The sequence below is a fragment of the Lethenteron reissneri genome, chromosome 37, assembly GCF_015708825.2.
Source record: "Lethenteron reissneri isolate LAM-NWPU_2019-01 chromosome 37, ASM1570882v1, whole genome shotgun sequence".
NCBI classification, from domain to species: Eukaryota; Metazoa; Chordata; class Hyperoartia; order Petromyzontiformes; family Petromyzontidae; genus Lethenteron; species Lethenteron reissneri.
In genome coordinates, this window is record NC_083815.1 from 1,081,470 (window position 1) to 1,101,173 (window position 19,704).

The following is a 19,704-nucleotide window of genomic DNA, read 5'->3' on the forward strand; positions in this document are numbered from 1 at the left end:
CTCACAACAACGAGCGGAGCGCCGGGTGGCTAAAACGTAGAAAGTTGGCACAGTGGGGAGCACAGTTGGTTCATCTGCCAGCCACCTCAGTCAACGCTTGGCATCTGAGTCTGTTCCATGACCTCCTGCCAGCAAGCCTCCCGACATTTCACGTGGCCTCAAAGTGCACCTAGCCAGGCACAAGCGCCGTGGGGATGTCACCGCCACTTAGTTGCGAACTGCAGTGCTCGCTGATGTGTCTGAGCATATGCGTGTGTAGGGTGAGAGGTGGCATAGTGGTTAGCGTGCTTCGGTTCGAACCCAGCAAACAGAGGCAAAATCCCGGCTATGGATAACATCAGTGGTGAATATCTGAACGTGTACTGGTCCTCCCCTAGGTCAACTCAGCCTTTAAGGAGTATCTAGTACGGTGTGTAAACATCAACCCTCGGGAAATAAAGGCGGCCGAGCGTGGTGCTAACCACTACCACCACCCCAGCACCTCGTTGGTTTCTCGCTAACAGCACTTGCCCCACCAGTCTGTTGCAAACTAGGTGGGGGATCTTTGTCTTTGTGTGCGAGGTGCGTCTCCCCGCGGGGTTGGCGCGGGGCCGGTCGGGCCGGGTCTCCCCGGGAATCCAACCAAAACGAGCACACACGGAATGACACATCGCGTAGCACGCACGGTAGCGTGAGTAGGGTGCATGGTGGACTGTGCAGGGTGGAGTGTGCATGGTGGAGTGTGCAGGGTGGAGTGTGCAATATGGAGTGTGTAGGGTGGAGGGTGGAGTGTGCAGGGTGGAGTGTGCAGGGTGGAGTGTGTAGGGTGGAGTGTGCAGGGTGGAGTGTGCAGGGTGGAGTGTGTAGGGTGCAGGGTGCAGGGTGGAGTGTGCAGGGTGGAGTGTGCAGGGTGGAGTGTGCAGGGTGGAGTGTGCAGGGTGGAGTGTGCAGGGTGGAGTGTGCAGGGTGGAGTATGCAGGGTGGAGTGTGTAGGGTGCAGGTGGAGTGTGCAGGGTGGAGTGTGGAGGGTGGAGTGTGCAGGGTGGAGTTTGTAGGGTGCAGGGTGCAGGTGGAGTGTGCAGGGTGGAGTGTGCAGGGTGGAGTGTTTAGGGTGGAGTGTGTAGGATGCAGAATGCAGGGTGAATCCTGCACGGTGGAGCATGCACGGTGGAGTGTGCAGGGTGGAGTGTGCAGGGTGGAGTGTGCAGGGTGGAGTGTGCAGGGTGGAGTGTGCAGGGTGGAGTGTGCAGGGTGGAGTGTGCAGGGTGGAGTGTGCAGGGTGGTGCACACACCACGACGCGCGGCACATCGCGACCCCCGTGCCCCCCCCTGTTCTCTCCGTGCCCCCCCCCCGTTCTCTCCATGCCGCCCCCCCTGTTCTCTCCGTGCCCCCCCCCCCTGCTCTCTCCGTGCCCCCCTCCCCCTGTTCTCTCCGTGCCCCCCCCCCCTGTTCTCACCTTGCCCCCCCCCCGTTCTCTCCATGCCGCCCCCCTGCTCTCTCCGTGCCCCCCTCCCCCTGTTCTCTCCGTGCCCCCCCCCCTGTTTTCACCTTGCCCCCCCCCCCCCGTTCTCTTCGTGCCCGCTCGTCTTGCTGGGGGGGTGGTGCCATCACCGCAGTGCGCCGCCGCGGCGGTCGCGCCGTTTAGCCGCTCGTTCGGGATCGGGTGGCGGGCCTCCCGCCGTCTCAATTATTCACGCGGAGGATTTGTCACCGGGCGAGACGGCCAGCTCACCGGTGCCGGGGCTGAGCGGGGGTGATGGAGGGTGGTGACGGCGGGGGGGGGGGAGATGGGGGTGGCAGGGGCGGTGGAGTGAGATGGGGGAGCGAGAGGGTGAGAGAGAGATGGAGAGAGAGAGAGCGAGCGATCGTGCACCTGAGTTGATGGGCGCCGGGGCTGAGTGGTGGATGACGGAGGGTGGTGATGGGAGTGAGAGGCGGGTGAGCGAGTTCGTGAGGGAGTGAGTGAGTGGTCGTGCGTGCGAGTTCATTAGTGTCGTGTCGGAGTGTAAGGGTGGCCAGGGAGTGTGCGAGTGAATGACAGGGAGGGAGTGAGCGAGCGAGTGAGAAAGAGAGTGCCAGGGGGGATGATGTGGGGTTGGCATTCGTCCCTCCAAGCTATTGAGCGGTCGAGCGGTGTGTGGGTGAGTGGGCGAGTGAGTGGTTGAGCAAGTGAGTAGATGTGTGGGTGAGTGTGCGAGTGAGTGGTTGTGCGAGTGAGTAGGTGTGTGGGTGAGTGGGCGAGTGAGTAAGTGTGTGGGTGAGTGAGTAGGTGTGTGGGTGAGTGCGTGAGTGAGTGGTTGGGCGAGTGAGTAGGTGTGTGGGTGAGTGCGTGAGTGAGTGGTTGGGCGAGTGAGTAGGTGTGTGGGTGAGTGCGTGAGTGAGTGGTTGGGCGAGTGAGTAGGTGTGTGGGTGAGTGCGTGAGTGAGTGGTTGGGCGAGTGAGTAGGTGTGTGGGTGAGTGCGTGAGTGAGTGGTTGGGCGAGTGAGTAGGTGTGTGGGTGAGTGCGTGAGTGAGTGGTTGGGCGAGTGAGTAGGTGTGTGGGTGAGTGCGTGAGTGAGTGGTTGGGCGAGTGAGTAGGTGTGTGGGTGAGTGCGTGAGTGAGTGGTTGGGCGAGTGAGTAGGTGTGTGGGTGAGTGCGTGAGTGAGTGGTTGGGCGAGTGAGTAGGTGTGTGGGTGAGTGCGTGAGTGAGTGGTTGGGCGAGTGAGTAGGTGTGTGGGTGAGTGCGTGAGTAAGTGGTTGGGCGAGTGAGTAGGTGTGTAGGTGAGTGGTGGACACTGAGTGGTCTCCCAGCAGTGTCATGGAGATGTCTAACTTGCTGCCCAGTCTTGTCTCTGTGCATACTCACGTGTCTCCGTGTCTCTGTGTCTCCATGTCTCTGTGTCTCCGTGTCTGCTGCGTGTGTCTGCTGCGTGTGTCTGCTGCGTGTGTCTGCTGCGTGTGTCTGCTGCGTGTGTCTGCTGCGTGTGCGACAGCCACAATGAGCGCGTGACGACGTTCTTCCACCCGGAGACGGGGCACGCGGCGGAGGAAAACGCGGGGTTCCTCCTCAACGACACCATGTACGTCGCCACCGTCACTCACCATCATCATCAGCAGCACCATCAGCACCATCAGCACCATCAGCGGCACCATCATCAGCGCCATCATCTCCATCATCATCATAATCATATTATTTGGGTATTTCGGTAAAGTCACGTAGATAGAACACGTAGATAGAACAATAAAATATTGTTCTATCTACGTGACTTTACCGAAAGACCCAAAGAATATGAATTCCTGAAGTCACGAAAGCTTTAAGTGAAGAATCATCATAATCATCACCATAATAATCACCATAATCATCACCATAATCATTATAATCATCTCTCTCTGCCTGTCTCTCTGTGTTGTTGCAACTTGCTGACACACCCCTACGGGACATCTGTGAAAAAGAGCTTCATAGCTCATCGGATTCTTCCCGCAGTTTAAATCAAGATTTTGATTCTCTGTCTCTCTGCCTGTCTGTTTCTCTTTGTCTCTCTCTGTGTCTCTCTGTCACTCCCTCTGTGTCTCTGTGTCTCTCTTGGTTTCTCTCTGTCTCTCTCTCTGTCACTATCTCCATCTCTCTGTGTCTCTCTCTGTCTCTCTGTGTCTCTCTCTGTCACTCTCTCCGAGTCTCTCTGTGTCTCTCTCTGTGTTTCTCTCTCTCTGAGTCTCTCTCTGTCTCTGTCTCTCTCTGTCACTCCCTCTGTGTCTCTCTCTGTCTCTCTGTGTCTCTCTGTGTCTCTCTCTCTGTCACTTTCTCTGTGTTTCTCTCTCTGTGTATCTCTCTGTTACTCTCTCTGTGTCTCTCTCTCTCTTTGAGTCTCTCTCTGTCACTCCCTCTGTGTCACTCTGTGTCTCTCTGTCACTCTGTGTCTCTCTCTGTCACTTTCTCTGTGTTTCTCTCTCTGTGTATCTCTCTGTTACTCTCTCTGTGTCTCTCTCTCTCTTTGAGTCTCTCTCTGTCACTCCCTCTGTGTCTCTCTGTGTCTCTCTGTCTCTCTGTGTCTCTCTCTGTCACTTTCTCTGTGTTTCTCTCTCTGTGTATCTCTCTGTTACTCTCTCTGTGTCTCTCTCTCTGTGTCTCTCTCTGTCACTTTCTCTGTGTTTCTCTCTCTGTGTATCTCTCTGTTACTCTCTCTGTGTCTCTCTCTCTGTGTCTCTCTCTGTCACTTTCTCTGTGTTTCTCTCTCTGTGTATCTCTCTGTTACTCTCTCTGTGTCTCTCTCTCGCGCTCCCTGACGCGGAGTGGGGGGAATGCTTTGCGTAACGAGACCCCCACAAATCGCCCATTGTTGCTCGTGCTGAAAGCTCTGGCCGGGCCGCAGAAACTGATACCTGGGGAACGCGCGCTGGAACACTGACGCCTGTGTGTGTGTGTGCGTGAGTGTGTGTGTGCGTGCGTGAGTGTGCGAGTGGGTCTCAGGTACGCCTGTGTGTGTGTGCGTGAGTGTGTGAGTGTGTGCGTGTGTGTGTGTGAGAGTGGGGAGCGGTCATGTAGCGGTTAGCACGCTGCGCTACGAACCTGGCGACCCGAGCTTAATTCCCGCTCACGGCCAACACCAGTGACGATTATCTGAACCGGTACTGGGCCTCCCCTAGGTCGACACAGCCTCAAATGAGTACCTGGTGCGGTGTGTAAACATCGCCACTAGGGAGACAAAGGCGGCTCGCTAACAGCACTTGCTCCTACAGTCTGTGAAAGTGATACGGGGATTTTTATGTTTGATCTTTGTGTGAGAGTGGGTCTCAGCTACACCTGTGTGTAATGTGCGTGCGTGTTTGTGTGGGTGTATCAGCAGCACAGGGCTTAACGCACTGTGCTACGAATCCGGTACCTGAGTTCGATTCCTGCCCACGGCCAACATCAGTGACGAAATACCTGAACCAGTCCTGGGTCTAGGTTGACTAAAATGAGTGCCTGGTGCGATGTGCAAAGACATCAGCACTGGGGAGACAAAGGTGGTCGGGCGTGGTGCTGGCCACCAACCCCCTCCTCCTCCTTGTGTGCCGTGTCGGCCTTTGGAGGTTCTCACTGGTGGCACTTGCCCCAAAAAGTGTGCTCAGGCTATACGGAGGATCTTTGTCTTTGTGTAGGCCATACGAAGAGAGGGGAGGGGAGCGGCCGGGAAGTCTGGTCAGCAACACCACGAACACGACGCTCACCACCACCACCCACACCACCAGCACGGTGAGAGCACGCCACCACTACCACCATCACCATCATCACCACCACCGCCATCACCACCACCACCACCACCACCACCCACACCACCAGCACTGGTGAGAGCACACCACCACTACCACCATCACCATAATCACCACCACCACCACCACCACCACACACCACTGCCATCACCACCACCACCACCACCACCCACACCACTAGCACGGTGAGAGCACACCAACACTACCACCATCACCACCATCACCATCACCGCCATCACCACCACCATCAAGATCACCACCACGATCACATCATCACAATCATCAACATCATCACCATCGCCATCACCTGTATTGCCTCGTCACTCGATTCATCCTCACATTTAGATGAGAGTCACAAGACTTTTTCTCCCCCCCGCCTTTCTTCTCCCAGATCTCCAAGAAGGCCCAGCCCTTTGGGAAGGGCTCCGCCGTGATAACGAGAAACCCCAAGGCTCCTGTGGTGAAGTATGGGTGGCTCTTCAAGCAGGTGAGTGGCATCCCTCCCGCACTCCCCCGTCTCTCGCGGGCCGTGTGGGCCACTGGGAGCGTCGGCACTCTGGCGCAGCAGTTAGCGCACCGCTCTTCTCGAACCCCGGTGACCCGAGTTCGAACATCAGACGACCGGGCGTGGTGCTGGCCACTCATTCACTTCTCGTGCCGTGCCGTCCTTCACAGGTGCTGCTCGCTAACAGCACTTGCCCCGAAAAGTCTGTGAAGGCTACACGGGGGATCTTTGCTTTGTCTTGCAGGACAGCGCCGGGATGAAGTTGTGGAAGAGGCGATGGTTCGTGCTGTCTGACCTTTGCCTTTTCTACTACAAAGGTAGCAAGTGCCAGCCACCGCACAATCCCCCACTGTCCCACGGCCCACTAACGCCCTCCTTATCGCCCTCCTAGTCCCTTGCTAGCGCCCTCCTTGTCGCCCGCTGACCGGTTTGATGATAATGTGCACCACTCCACCACTGAGATACCTCCGTATCTCAGTGGTGACACGGGGGGGGGGGGGGGGGAGGGAGTTTGACAATGAGTGACCAAGCCTCGCTATATAGTCACGTGCTCCTGCAAGCTATGCAACTCTCACCTCCTCATCCCTCCCCCTCTTCTTTTTCCCTGCACCTCCTCCTCCTCGTGTCTCCTCCTCCCCCCATCTCCTCCTCCCCCCATCCCCTTTTCCTCCTCCTCGTGTCTCCTCCTCCCCCCATCCCCTCCTCCTCCTCTCCCCACGCACAGACAGCAAAGAGGAGCAGCTCCAGGGCAGCATTCTCCTGCCCAGCTACGAGATCTCCCCCGTGGAGCTCCCGGACAACGTGACGAGGAAGTATGCCTTCAAGGTGAGACACCCTCGAGCTCGGCGCGGGGGGCAGGGTGGGGGGGGGGGAGCCCCCCATTCCGCTTAGAGACGCCCCCCTCCCGCCCACCTCTGCTCACAAAGGCAAAGATCCCTCGTGTAGCCTTAACAGACCGTTGGGGCAAGTGCTGTGAGCGAGTGGCACCTATGAAGGCCGGCACGGCACACGAGGGGGTGGGTGGCCAACACCACGCCCGGCCGTCCTTTGTCTTCCCAGTGGCGATGTTTACACACCGCACCAGGTACTCATTTGAGGAAGCCCAGGACCAGTTCAGATAATCGTCACTGGCGTTGGTGGCTGTGAGCAGGAATCGAACTCTGGTGGCTAATCTCTGCACCACCGCTCCCCATGCAGACACGAGATGATAGTCTAGACATGTTACACATAGTACACACACGCACACGCTCATGCACACGTCCGCACACACACATGCACACACACACACTCATACACACGAATATACCGCAACAAGCCTTTGTTTTCTCTTGATTCAAATTGTTCTACCATCGGTGGGCAATTTGTTTGTCATGTGCGTGCACGTGTGTGTGTATGTATGTAAGTGCGTATGTATGTACGTGAGTGTGTATGTGCGTGTGCGTGTGTGTGTACGTGCGTGTGTATGAGCACGTGTGTATGCACATGTGGAGTGGGTTCAACTTCGTCGCAGACGCACTTCTTGGAGGCAACACATTTATTAAAACCAACACACGGGGTACTACCCCTGAGCACATGAACAACATATGGTGGTGGACCACCAGGTTAACTCCTCTAATTACACTGGAGCAGCTACGACGGACCGGACCCTGGCCTGGGTCCCGGTCCACGTGTAGGTGACTCTTGTAGGACGTAGATTCTTCAGGATGAACAACAGCAGCCGGTCCCGCTCGGGGACCCGGCTTCTATCCTCCGTCGCGTGGCTGGCTCCGCTCTTAGCCACGCCCACCTTCTAGAACCCTCTTGCAGGTTCTCGACCCTGACACGTGACCACCCCTAGCCCCCACCTGGGGGCCCTGTGTGACTTTACCGGTCACGTGTCCTTCGGGGTCAACCAGAGTGCCACGGCCCTTAGTAACCCCATTCCCATGGCCGGCACTCCTCACCTTATCCTGTAGGGGTCGGCACTGCACGCAGAGCGTGGTGCCACTCAGCACTGTCGGACAGCGCTCACCAAGCGCCTCTAGGGCCGGTACTGCACCCACATGTGAGATGTGTCTGCGATGTCCCTACACATGTGTACGTGTGTGTGCATATATGTGTGCGTGCGCATGTATGCGTGTGTGTGCGTGTGTGTTCCTCGGGCGGTCCTGCACTCCTTTGCCGAGCCGTCGACCCCGGCTGTCTGTGTGAGTGCCGCCACGGAGTCTCCGTGGGGCCATAGGTAACGCCTGGGCTGCAGATGCAACCCCCATCACCATCGTCATCCCCCCATCCTCCCATCCTCCCATCCCGCACGTCCATCGCCGTCGCTACGTCACACTCGCCGATGGTGGCGGCCGTTCCGCCAGTCACGCGAAGTCAACATCCTTCCGGCTCATCCTCCGTTCACATCCCTGAGCCAGTGGTGAAGATTCCATATTCTTATGGCAGTGGGAAAGTCTTGCCGTAAGGCAACCACTGTTGACTTGCCAACAAAGTGGTGCTAATTTTATCCACCCAAGAGGAAGGGAGGATGATGGGCTGAGTCGACCCCCCCCTCCCTATTTCCCCAACCAGGAGTTGGACCCCACAGTTTGTTCGTTCCTGACTCGTTCCCGATTTTTGACCTTTTGACCGCGAAGTCTGAGAGCCCTCCGACTCGCCAGCCAGATATCGGCTCGCTGCTTCCTCCCGTCACGCGGCCCGCGGCCATGCGACGCCCACCGCTTCTAAGCGGCATGCAAACGAAATAAATCGGTCGCTTGCCCGCATCCTAGCGGCACTAATCGGGCACTGGAGGGAGAATATTTTTTTGGCCCGGCAGGCAAACAGCGGCGCCGCGCGTCCCGGTTCGTGGTGACGGGAGCGGCCTGGGCGAGCGTGTTCCCGTGCGCCTGTCCGCTTGACGTGTCTCTTTAAGTATGAATGGGTCCTCTGACCCCCGACGCCTTCCCCGTTTTAAAACAAAACCATCGCGAGTGTGACGAAGCAACCTCACCGCACGGAAATGCCCGCAGCGAATCAATCGACGGCTATTCAACCACGAGCGCGCCCCGCGGCAAAAATCATCGATGGATCGACCGCGGCACTTCCGGTGCTTGGGCCTGGTGGTTTCTGCTTCACCGCACGCATGCTTGGGAGTTGCCGTGCTTGCGCACACGCGTGTGGTTCGCGCGCCTGCGTGTTGTCACGTTGCGTTTGTACACGCGTGTGCGTTGCGTGATTTCCGTTGGGTGGCGTGATTGCATGCGCTTGGTTCTTGTGGGGAGCCGAGGGTTGTTGTGGTCGTGTTGGTGGTGGGGAATTTGGGTGGTGGTTGCTGGTGGTGGTGGTGGTGCGGTGGGACAGTGGGTGTCCACGTGACATCTCTGATCGTCGCTCAACGTTGTTATTGGAGAGGTTGAGGAGGCTACACGCTCCAGTCCGGGTTTCCTAGTCTCACTGTGTGCATCGGATTGGCCACGGTATTACTTTCGACGATGTGACGATCATCGCATTCCAGTGACTCAACCAGTGACTCCGCCTGAGACAAAACCCGGGGCTGGACACTGTAGCCTCCTCCACCCGGGGATCGTGCGCGACGAGGGCTGAGGTCGCGATCGCTCCGCTCGCGCTCGCAATGATGACAATTGATGGCAATGATAATGATGATGATATTAACAACAGCAGCAGCAGCAGCAGCGACACAGGGATGAGAATCACTCATGCCGGTCGGGGTAGCCATTGCCGGCTGCCGTCCGGGGTTGGTGGATCACTCTGAGATGGGAAGCCGTGCGACACACGAACTTCTTCACACCTGACGGCCGATGATGCCGACAGCGGGCAGTACAGCAAGTATCCCCGTCGGTGCGCGTGGTGCTGGGGCTTCTATGAGCTCCCCGGTTTCCTCCCACGTGCAGAGACGCTCACGGTAGAGGATTCGGCCAGACGACTTTAGAGTGTTTCCACTTTCATTTGGCGGAGGGATGTCCATCCGTACGATAAACTCACCCGTCGACTTCGCTCGCACAATGTGGTGCTAAATGTTATCTACCCCTCTTGGGAGTTGGCTGCCACGTGGAAGTGAAACTCACAGACGCTGCCCCTGACACCACCGGCCCGGCTAGAGAGCTGCTGCTGCTGCTATCATTGCTACGACTCCGGGGATATTAATATAATCCGGCAAGCCACGTCAAGTAGACCTCCCGATGCGACTTCGGCTACTGGTCATAGTCACGTGCCACCTAATCTACACAGCGACCCCACAAACATGATTCCCTGATTCTAACAGAAGTAATTAATTATTTTCACCAAAAAATTGCTAAATGAGAATTACGTTTTGGCCATGTGCGTGCGTGGGAATGAAGTCTCCACGTGTGACGCCGTCAATCTCCCCCCCCCCCCCCCCAGATGAGCCCCACGGGCCAGCGCGCCTACTACTACAGCCGCGACTTTGTGATGCACTATCAGGCGCAGCAGACGGGCAGGCGGACGTACTTCCTGGCGGCGGAGAGCCAGAGGGACGCCGAGGACTGGATGGCGGCGCTGGGGCACACGGCGCTGTCTCAGCCACGCCGGTGAGAGACACCGGTCGCCGTACCTCGCGAGACGGTGTGACGACGATGACGACGGTGGTGATGACGACGATGATGACAACGACGACGACGGTGATGACGATGATGATGATAACGACGACGACGGTGATGACGATGTTGATGACGTTGATGATGATGATGATGACGATAATGATGATGACAACAACGACGATGACGACGACGATGATGATGATGACAACAACGACGATGACGACGACGATGATGATGACGACGACGATGATGATGACGACGATGATGATGATATGACAACAACGACGACGGCGATGATGATGATGACAGCAACAACGATGACGACGACGATGATGATGATGACGATGATGATGATGACGATGATGACGATGATGACAACAACGATGATGACGACGACGACGATGATGATGTTGATAACAACGACTTTGACGACGACGATGATGAAGGCAATCGGTGACGGTGATGATGATGACGATGGTGACGGTGATGAGAATTACGATGACGACGACAACGATTACGACGACGATGATGATGGTGATGACGATGATGATGACGATGGTGACGGTGATGAGAATGATGATGACGATGATGATGACGATGACGCGAGTATAGTTTGTGACACAAACCCGACGCGGCCCGAGTGGGAGTGATCATTCCGACTCAACTGAGCATCGAGGCACCGGTGCTCATCTCCTGTTCACAGCCCCATAGAGCCACATTCCTATGCCGGGGATGTGTATATCCATAGGACAACGCCATCGTTGAGTTCCCCACACAATGGCCGTCGTTTTATGGGCCCTGGAGGGATGGATGGATGATGGGCCGAGTCGACCCCCCAACTCACCCAGCACCAGATGTTACCCACAGCACACAGCCCCCCGACTGACTGCCACGAAGACAAAGGTCCCCTCGATAGCCTTGAACAAGTCCTGTCAGCGAGCAGCACCTGTGAAGGATACGTGCGCACACCACCAAGGCCCACACCATCACCACCCACACCACCACCGCCGCCACGACCCACGCCACCGCCAACACCACCCGCACCGTCCCCAACCACCGGCACCACGGAGAGCATCTCGCGACGCGCGCCGCTCCGCCCACGCAGGAACGGCCAGGGCGGCGGCGGCCCCAACCAGCACGCGGAGCGGCTTCACCACGAGGAGCCGGCGCGCAACGGGAGGGGGGACCACCACGGGCTCGGCGGCGCGAGCGGGGGGGGCGCGGGCCGGGGGGAGGGGCCGCGCAGCCCCCGCAGGGCGCCGCGCTCCAACGGGGGAGGGGGGGCCCCCGCGGCGGGGCCAGGGGCCGGGGGCGGTGGGGGGGGCCGCAGGGAGCTGCGGCTCTCGGACAGCGACAGCGGCGGTGGCGATGCCAGGGCGACGGTGGCGCAGGTGAGAGCAGGCGGGAGAGCGAGCGGGAGAGCGAGCGGGCAGAAGAGCGAGTGGGAGAGTGGGTGAGAGAGTGGGTGGGAGAGCGAGCGAGCGTGTGGGTGAGCGAGAGAGCATGCGGGTGAGCGGGCGGGCGAGCAGTTGGGATCGGTGGCCAACGAGCAGCCCCTGTTCCAAGTCCAGGCTCAAGGCCTTTCTCGTCCCCTCTGGCTCGGACTCTCACAGTAGCCTGAGCTGACAGTAGCAACAATTGCCCAAGCTCTGCAGGCTTACATATATATATAATGATGAAGGTGTTATTGGCCAATAAATGTTTACAGGTAGGAGGGAACTGGAGCACCCAGAGTAAACCCACACGTTAGAGGGAAGATTAATCCACATTTGCTGTACTGCCTTCTCCTGGTTAGGCAGGGTACGGCACCTCCTGTCAGAGGCCTGTCAGAGTGGTTGTGGCAATAGATAATAGATTAGAGTTCTGGACAGTGAGGGCTTGGGGGATGGTGACGATGGGAGGAGGGGATTCCAAAGTGCAACGGTGCAGGGGAAGAAGCAGAAAGCGGAGTGAGGAGTCCAGCAGGGTGGTGAGTGGGTGGGTGAGGGGGTGAGGGGGTGGGTGAGTGGGAGGGTGAGGGGGTGGGTGGGTGAATGGGAGGGTGAGGGGGTGGGTGAGGGGGTGGGTGGGTGTTGAGTGTATTTTTATGATGTGCAAAAGAAGTTCATCCATCTGCAGTGTGGTGGTGGATGAGACGACGCAGAATCAGTAAAGTTTAGTGAACGGTAACCACGGCAGTCGTAGCGAGAGAAGAGCGGAAAGGAATTGACTGCCCGCCAGTGAGCGGGTGGCTGAAGTGAACCAGCGAGCACTCATCATCCTGATGGCCTGCCTCTGAATTCTGTCAAGTACCCGCAGGTATGTGCTTGTACGGCCGGTGCCTGCGTGTGCTTGCGTGGTTATTCCTGCGTATGTGTGCCTGTGTGGATGTGTGCGCGTGTGCGTTTGCGCGTACGTCCGCGTGCAGCCCCGCCACGGCGAGGGTCCCAGGGCCCACGTTTGGCCCGAGGTCGCCGGCACGGTGGCCCGGGGCCCCTACCCCTCCGAGGGGGCCCACCCCCCCCGTGGCCCCGACCCCAGGCAGCCCCACCAGCCCGTCATCGTGTCGCGGCCTCCGCGGAGCAACCACGGCCAGGGCCCCAACCCAGCTCGGCAGAGGTAGGGTCGATGACGATGCTTGAGGGGTCAGAGTTCAGGGGACGCGGCCGCCCAGTGAATCCTCACCGTCGGCGAATCTCTCGCTCGTTGCAGTTCGAATCCAGCGGCCGCCCTGGTTGTAATCGCGGGGGAGCTACGGGCCCGTCTCCTCCATTCGCAGTGAACGTTACAGATCCCGTGGTGTCATTCGCAACGGACAAACCGTCAACGTCACCACGGAAGTTGGCGGCGGGATCTTCTCCGTTCTATCCTGACCGCCCCCCCTCCCGCCCCCCCCACAGTGGCCCCCAAACCCAGACGATGCCGAGGCTGCGCCGGGAGGTGAGGCCGGACATGACCGACCAGGCACGACCATCCCAGCCGGCGCTCCCGTCGCGCCTGGCAGCCGGCCCCGGCGCCGCCACCCCGGCCTCGACGGCGCCGGCTTACAGCACCCGCACGCTGCCGGTGCGGGGGGCCGTCGGGGGCGCCCCCGAGGCGGCGGGGGGGGGCGGGAGGGGGCAGCGGCACGCGGCGCAGCACGGAGCCAATGTGGCCGCCCGGCCGGGCGACTACAAGTATGCCCAGGTCAGAGTCCGCCCGCGCACGCCGCACAGATGGATTCGTTGAGCGGGTGCGACACGGCCGATGCATTTCGTTTGCGGTGATGATGACTGCTGCCCACCCAACACCATCATCATCATCGCTACCATCATCACCTTCATAATCAACGCCATTATCCATATCATCGCCACCGTCACCATTGTGTGGGCGACCAGCGTGACGCGCGGGACGAGCTGCACAACTTGGTGGCGTACGAAATTCACGAAGCCAATCTACCAATCACAGGCCGTGTTCTTAGAACGGTGTCCGTTCGATATTCACTCGGCTCCCCTCTTTATTCTTTGAGAATCTGGAGCCCCCCCACCGCCCCCCCCCCCAAAAGCTCCTTGGGGCCCTACGCCCTGCTTGGTTTGCTGACAGCCTGCACCGCCACCGCACCCTCAACTCGGCCGTCTTGACCTCTCGACCCCTCGCTCTTCCCGCACCTTTGACCCCACGGTGGCCGCCGACCCGCCGACGGCGCAGGACCGCGTCATCCTGCGCGGCATGAACGATGAGGACAAGCGCTCGAGCAAGGAGGGAACCGTCTGGCGCCTCTACGAGTGGCAGCAGCGCCAGCTCTTCCGCCAGGGCATCGCGCCCCCCTCTCGCTCGCCCACGGAGGCGCCCGCGTCCCCCAGCGTCGACCGGGGCGCCGGGCCCTTTGCGGGAGCCGCCGCGAGGTCGTCGCGCGGCGTCACGTCCCCGCACGCCCCCGTGGGGAGGGTGGCGGTGGCCGCCGGCCGTTACAGCCAGGACGACGCCGGCACCGCGAGGAGAGCGCCCGCGGGGGCGGCCTACAAGGTTCGACGCTGGTCTCGTACGTGCGCGGCAGCACCGGCGGTATGGGCGGCACAGGCGGCACAGGCGGCACAGGCGGCGGTGGGATGTCCGGAAGCTCGACGCTCAATGTGGAGGTCCTGCTGCTGCTGCTGCTGCTGCAGGCCGTGGCGAAAGGGAGGGCTTCAGCAAAGAGAGAGTTGGTGTCGTGTCGCCGCTCCTCCTGTTGAAGGAGCGCAGACCGCAGGGCGGGTCCACAACTTGAGTTGGATGGCCACAGTCGCACTGCCACGGCCTGCAGTAGCATGACGAGCCTGGTGGCCAAAGCTACGAGTTGGGGCCCCCTTGACAACCCCAATGAGATTTGTTTTCAAAATTACCGTTGTCCCCACCTGACCGATTGCCGTACTCCCTGAGCCACTGACGGCTCGTATGTTTACGAGATCTGTGGGTCTCTATGTATATGTGAGTCTCTATGGGTCTCTGTGTATCTCTATGCGTCTCGTTGGGGTTACTATATGGGTCCGTCGTTTTCGTTGCACGGCCACAATCGCAACACTGTGGCTTGTGTCTTTAATTTCCACTTCCAAGGTGGAGTGCGAGGAGGGACAGTGTGTGAGGGGAGATTAGAGGGTGTGGAGAGAATGGGAGAGAGTCCGATTATAATTCTGTTGGATTGAAGCCAGACATGAAAACAGGATTGTCTGGAAACCTAGACAGATGTGGACAGATTTAAATAGAGGAGAGGTTGCTATTTCATTGCAGTTTAATTCCCCGTTGTGGTGAATGTCGTACCTCCAGTGCCAGCAGAGTCGGCACTCACCGCTTGATTCACAGGTCCTAAGCGTGAGCGTTTGAACATCAATCGCAATTGATGACTCATGGGCGAACGAGTGTGGGGGAGCGGTGGTGTAGCTGTGTAGTGGTTAGCACGCTGTGCGCTCAGGGCCAATACCAGCCAGAGATAATCTGAACCGTTCCTGATGTGATGTTGCAACATCGCTAGCCTTCATAGGTGCTCGTGAACAGCACTTGCCCAAAAAGACTGTTAAGGCTATATGGGGGATCTTTGTCTTTGTGATTATGTGTGGCCATCGCAGAGTCCAGAGAGCCAGGACCGTCGCTCCCTCCCGGGTGCCTACAGCTCCCTCCCCCACTCAGTCACCACCTACTCGCTCTCCAGCAAACCGGTACATACACGCACACACACAACAACAACCGCCATTTGCCACTAAGTGGCGGTGACGTCACCATGACGCTTGTGCCAGGCCATGTGCACCTTGAGGCCTCGTGAAGTGTCGAACGCCCACTGGCAGGAGGTGTCACGAGGCAGACCCAGCAGGTGCCACGGGTCGACTGACTGAGATGAGTGGCTGATGCACCACCTGTGGCCCCTACTGTGCCAACTTGCTGTGCTTTAGCCACCCGGCGCTCCGCTCGTTGTTGTGAGCGTCGCTCCTCCGCTCTCCGTTGTTGTTGGAGGGCGACTGCCTCCAACTGCCCAAGTAGCGTCCTTCACGAGCCTCCTCCACAGAGGCCGATCTTGACACCGCTGGTACCAGTCATTGGCGAGTCCACTCAGCTCCACATCCTCCTGTACCACATCACTCCATCTCTTCTCTAGCCCGTGCCGCGCCTGTTTAGCCCCCTCGATCCAGCCGAACAAAAGCTGCTTGGGCATGCGGTGATTGGGCAAGCGGGCTACAGGGCCCAGCCAACGCAGCCTTGCCTGCCGGAGGAGCTCACACACGTAACAACAACAACAACCGCCATTCGCCACTAAGTGGCGGTGACGTCACCACGACGCTTGTGCCAGGCCATGTGCACACATGTACACACACACATACGCATTCACGCACACAATGCGAGAGCGCTGCTGCACGTGACCTGCGAGGCTCGGTGAGGCTCGGTGAGGCTCGGTGAGTCGCTGTGAGGCTTCGCGAGCCGTACCGATTCCCGGTCCGCGAGGGTTGACCGGTTGTCCTCGTGGCTGCATTCTGTCGGCGTCGCCCCGCAGATGTCCGCGGCGCCCTCCTCGCCCACCGGGGGCCACCTCCCGGACGACAAGGAGATCGAGGTGAGGGCCGCCGCGTGGCCGGTTACAGGCGGCGTTCGTCAACAGCAATCGCCACTGTTCAACACCATCATCTTCATCGCCATGATCATCATCGTCATCATCGTCATCGCCATTATCATCATCGCCGTCATCAGCGCCATGATCGTCATCAACGCCATGATCATCATCATTATCGTCATCGTCGTCGTCATCGTCATTATCGTCATCATTGTACTTATTCCTACGTCCGCTAAATTGGGGTTATGCACAGGAGGAATCGTCGCCCCCTCCTAGCAGGACTCACACCCGCTTGCTGGACAGCTACTACCGGGGGGGGGGGGGGGTGCCCTTGGAGAACGTGTCGAGACAAGATGCGATGCAACGAGATTCGAATGTCTGAGGCATTTTTGTGCTATTGTTCCTAGTCAGCATGGGATGGGTGGTTGAATAATTGTAATCGTTGTTGAGTTGAAATTATTGTCATCGTAATCTTTCGTTCTTTCGGTAAAGTCACATAGGTGACTTACCGAAAGACTATGGATTCCTGCAGTCACGAAAGCTTCAAATCAAAATTGTCATCGTCATCGCTATCAGCGTCATTATCGGTCTTCACAACGCACTCAAAGCTCCTGCAGAAAAATGTCTTTTCAAACTCTGCTCTAAATCTGGGCCGGTGTCTAAATGTCTTGCTGTACCGCCACCTCCTGGCCAGATCGCACGCAACCCAACAGGAGGCGTGAGCCTCGTGAACTTCCACGCGGTCCACCAACCCTCGCCTCCGAAACAACAATAAAATATACGCACCACCACCGCCAACATCACCACCACCACCGCCAACATCACCACCACCGCCAACATCACCACTACCGCCAACATCACCACCACCGCCAACATCACCACCACCAACATCACCACCACCGCCAACATCACCACCACCAACATCACCACCACCGCCAACATCACCACCACCGCCAACATCACGACCACCGCCAACATCACCACCACCGCCAACATCACCACCACCAACATCACCACCACCGCCAACATCACCACCACCGCCAACATCACGACCACCGCCAACACCACCACCACCGCGGCAGGGGCTACCTCACGTTGTTCCCTGGTTGACCCCCTGGTGGCCCCACGTGACCCTCCTACCCCGCCACCTCTGGTAACGCCGTGTGCCTTCGACAGCTGCGGCTGGGGCGTCTGTGCGAGGAGGACCAGTCACTGCGCTCGCTCACCGCTCACCTCCAGCAGCTGCAGGATGATAAGGTGAGCGCCGCTCGCCGCACCTCCGCCCGCCAACTCGGCGCTGCCGCCACAAGGCCACCGGCGTCAGCGTAGGGAACGTGGGGGGGGGCACCCTGTCACAGAACCGTCCTCCAGGCACGTGCTCCGGTTTAAACGCAACCCTCGTCGCCCATCAAAACGGCGACTGTTGCAGCGAAGAGTGCATGCGATAAGCAAGTTTCGTGGGTTCGGCTCCTGACCTGGGTGCATTTTTGCGTGGAGTTTGTATGTTCTCCCGATGGTCTGCAAGCTATGAGTGTGAGTGAGTGAAAATCTACGTGAGAGTGTGAGTGAGTGCGCGGAGTTTGTACATTCTCTCCCCCTGTTCGGCACGGCTCTCCTCTGGGTTCTCCGCATTCCTCCCATAGCTACGGAACGAGCGACCTCCCAATGTCACCGGTATTGTCCAAAACATCCCAGTGCTGAAAATCCACCTGCAGAACACTCCGTGTGGGATTTCACAGCAGCAGCAACAACAACAACATTGCTTTCCTCGCCTGCAAACACCTGGCAGGACCCTCCTGAAAAAGAGTCTTGAGACTCGGCGATGCTTCCCTGGGTAGAACTAGCAGAACAGCAAGAAATAAAAAAATAACAGAATAAAGGATTGCTCTCGGTCCTAGCTTTGCAAAGAAACATGGATGCATTGAGAGTGGATTTGGTTTCAGGCCAAATTGATGAATGCAAGACCACATTGAGCAGCGGTTACAGTGAGCAGCATATAATTATAAATACACACACGTGTGTAATATAATTCATACGTTTTCACACACACACACACACACGCGCGTATATTGAATAAATACCGAGCTGTCGTGCGGGACAAATGAGTGAAAGCCCCGGCAAAATATCCATTGCGTCGTCGCGAAAGCAATTTGAGAAATAAAACAAACACCGAATCACAGTCCACGGATTGTTTCGGCCGCAGTTGTTTTCCAACCGCTCCACATCGTCGACATTTTTTGCTGCAAGGGGCCGTTTTGCTTTGTTCGCCAAACGGTGGTGTGGGGGGGGTCTGCATTTCCTGTAAGGCCCGACTGGAGGAATGCACATCCCCTTGGTCGATCCACTGCTGGATGGAGGCCTCCCGCACGCACGCGGCGTCGGCTACGGAGGGAGGTCGTTCCATCCGACGGGCCCCACCGACATTGCCCAAACAGCCCAACGTGGGCCCCTCGTGAAAGGGGGGGGGGGGTCTCTGGGCTCATCGTGGCTTTCCCGGGTAAACAAATCAATCGTCAGCCCAACGCTCGGCAGTCGAGAGCGACCCTCGCGCGAGCAACCGGTTGTGCGTTGCGGAGACCCGGGGGGGGGGGCAATTCGGTTCCGCGTACACCGAGCGTGCCTCCGTGCGCCGTGGCAGGCGCGGCTGGAGGAGGCGCTGGAGACCACGCACCGGCAGATGCAGGAGTTCCGGGGCCAGCCGGCCCACCAGCAGAAGATCCTGTACCAGCAGAGGCTGCTGCAGGAGGACCTGGTGCAACTGCTGGCTCAGATCTCGCATTCCAACTCGGTACGGGCACACGCACTCTCACTCACCCTCACTCACCCACACTCACCCACACGCACCCACACTCACCCTCAATCACCCACACGCACCCTCACTCACCCACACGCATCCTCAATCACCCACACTCACCCACACGCACCCTCACTCACCCACACTCACCCTCACTCACCCACACTCACCCTCACTCACCCACACTCACCCACACTCACCCACACTCACCCACACGCACCCACACTCACCCACACTCACCCACACTCACCCTCACTCACCCACACTCACCCACACTCACCCACACTCACCCACACTCACCCACACGCACCCACACTCACCCACACTCACCCACACGCACCCTCAATCACCCACACGCAACCACACGCACTCACCCACACGCACCCACACACACCCACACGCACCCACACTCACCCACACGCACCCACACGCACCCACACTCACCCACACTCACCCACACGCACCCACACTCACCCACACGCACCCACACTCACCCACACTCACCCACACTCACACACCCACACTCACCCACACGCACCCACACGCACCCACACGCACCCACACACACCCACACACACCCACACTCACCCACACACACCCACACGCACCCACACACA

The 19,704-nt window shown here is 58.6% G+C and overlaps 1 protein-coding gene across 14 annotated transcripts in view; it reads left to right on the forward strand.

Moving 5' to 3' along the window:
* The window catches only part of PLEKHA7 (pleckstrin homology domain containing A7), an 86,549-nt gene that overhangs the window by 50,933 nt on the left and 15,912 nt on the right, over nucleotides 1-19,704 (forward strand). For 10 of the 14 annotated variants that reach the window (XM_061566711.1, XM_061566709.1, XM_061566710.1 and 7 more), the window contains 14 exons: nucleotides 2,954-3,040; nucleotides 5,100-5,193; nucleotides 5,602-5,697; nucleotides 5,960-6,032; nucleotides 6,440-6,540; nucleotides 10,084-10,250; nucleotides 11,365-11,650; nucleotides 12,667-12,857; nucleotides 13,139-13,424; nucleotides 13,926-14,243; nucleotides 15,320-15,409; nucleotides 16,237-16,296; nucleotides 17,470-17,550; nucleotides 18,932-19,081. In XM_061566711.1, coding sequence (XP_061422695.1) covers nucleotides 2,954-3,040; nucleotides 5,100-5,193; nucleotides 5,602-5,697; nucleotides 5,960-6,032; nucleotides 6,440-6,540; nucleotides 10,084-10,250; nucleotides 11,365-11,650; nucleotides 12,667-12,857; nucleotides 13,139-13,424; nucleotides 13,926-14,243; nucleotides 15,320-15,409; nucleotides 16,237-16,296; nucleotides 17,470-17,550; nucleotides 18,932-19,081 — 2,080 coding nt within the window. The other 4 variants (XM_061566712.1, XM_061566722.1, XM_061566721.1 and 1 more) reach the window with 4 other exon arrangements.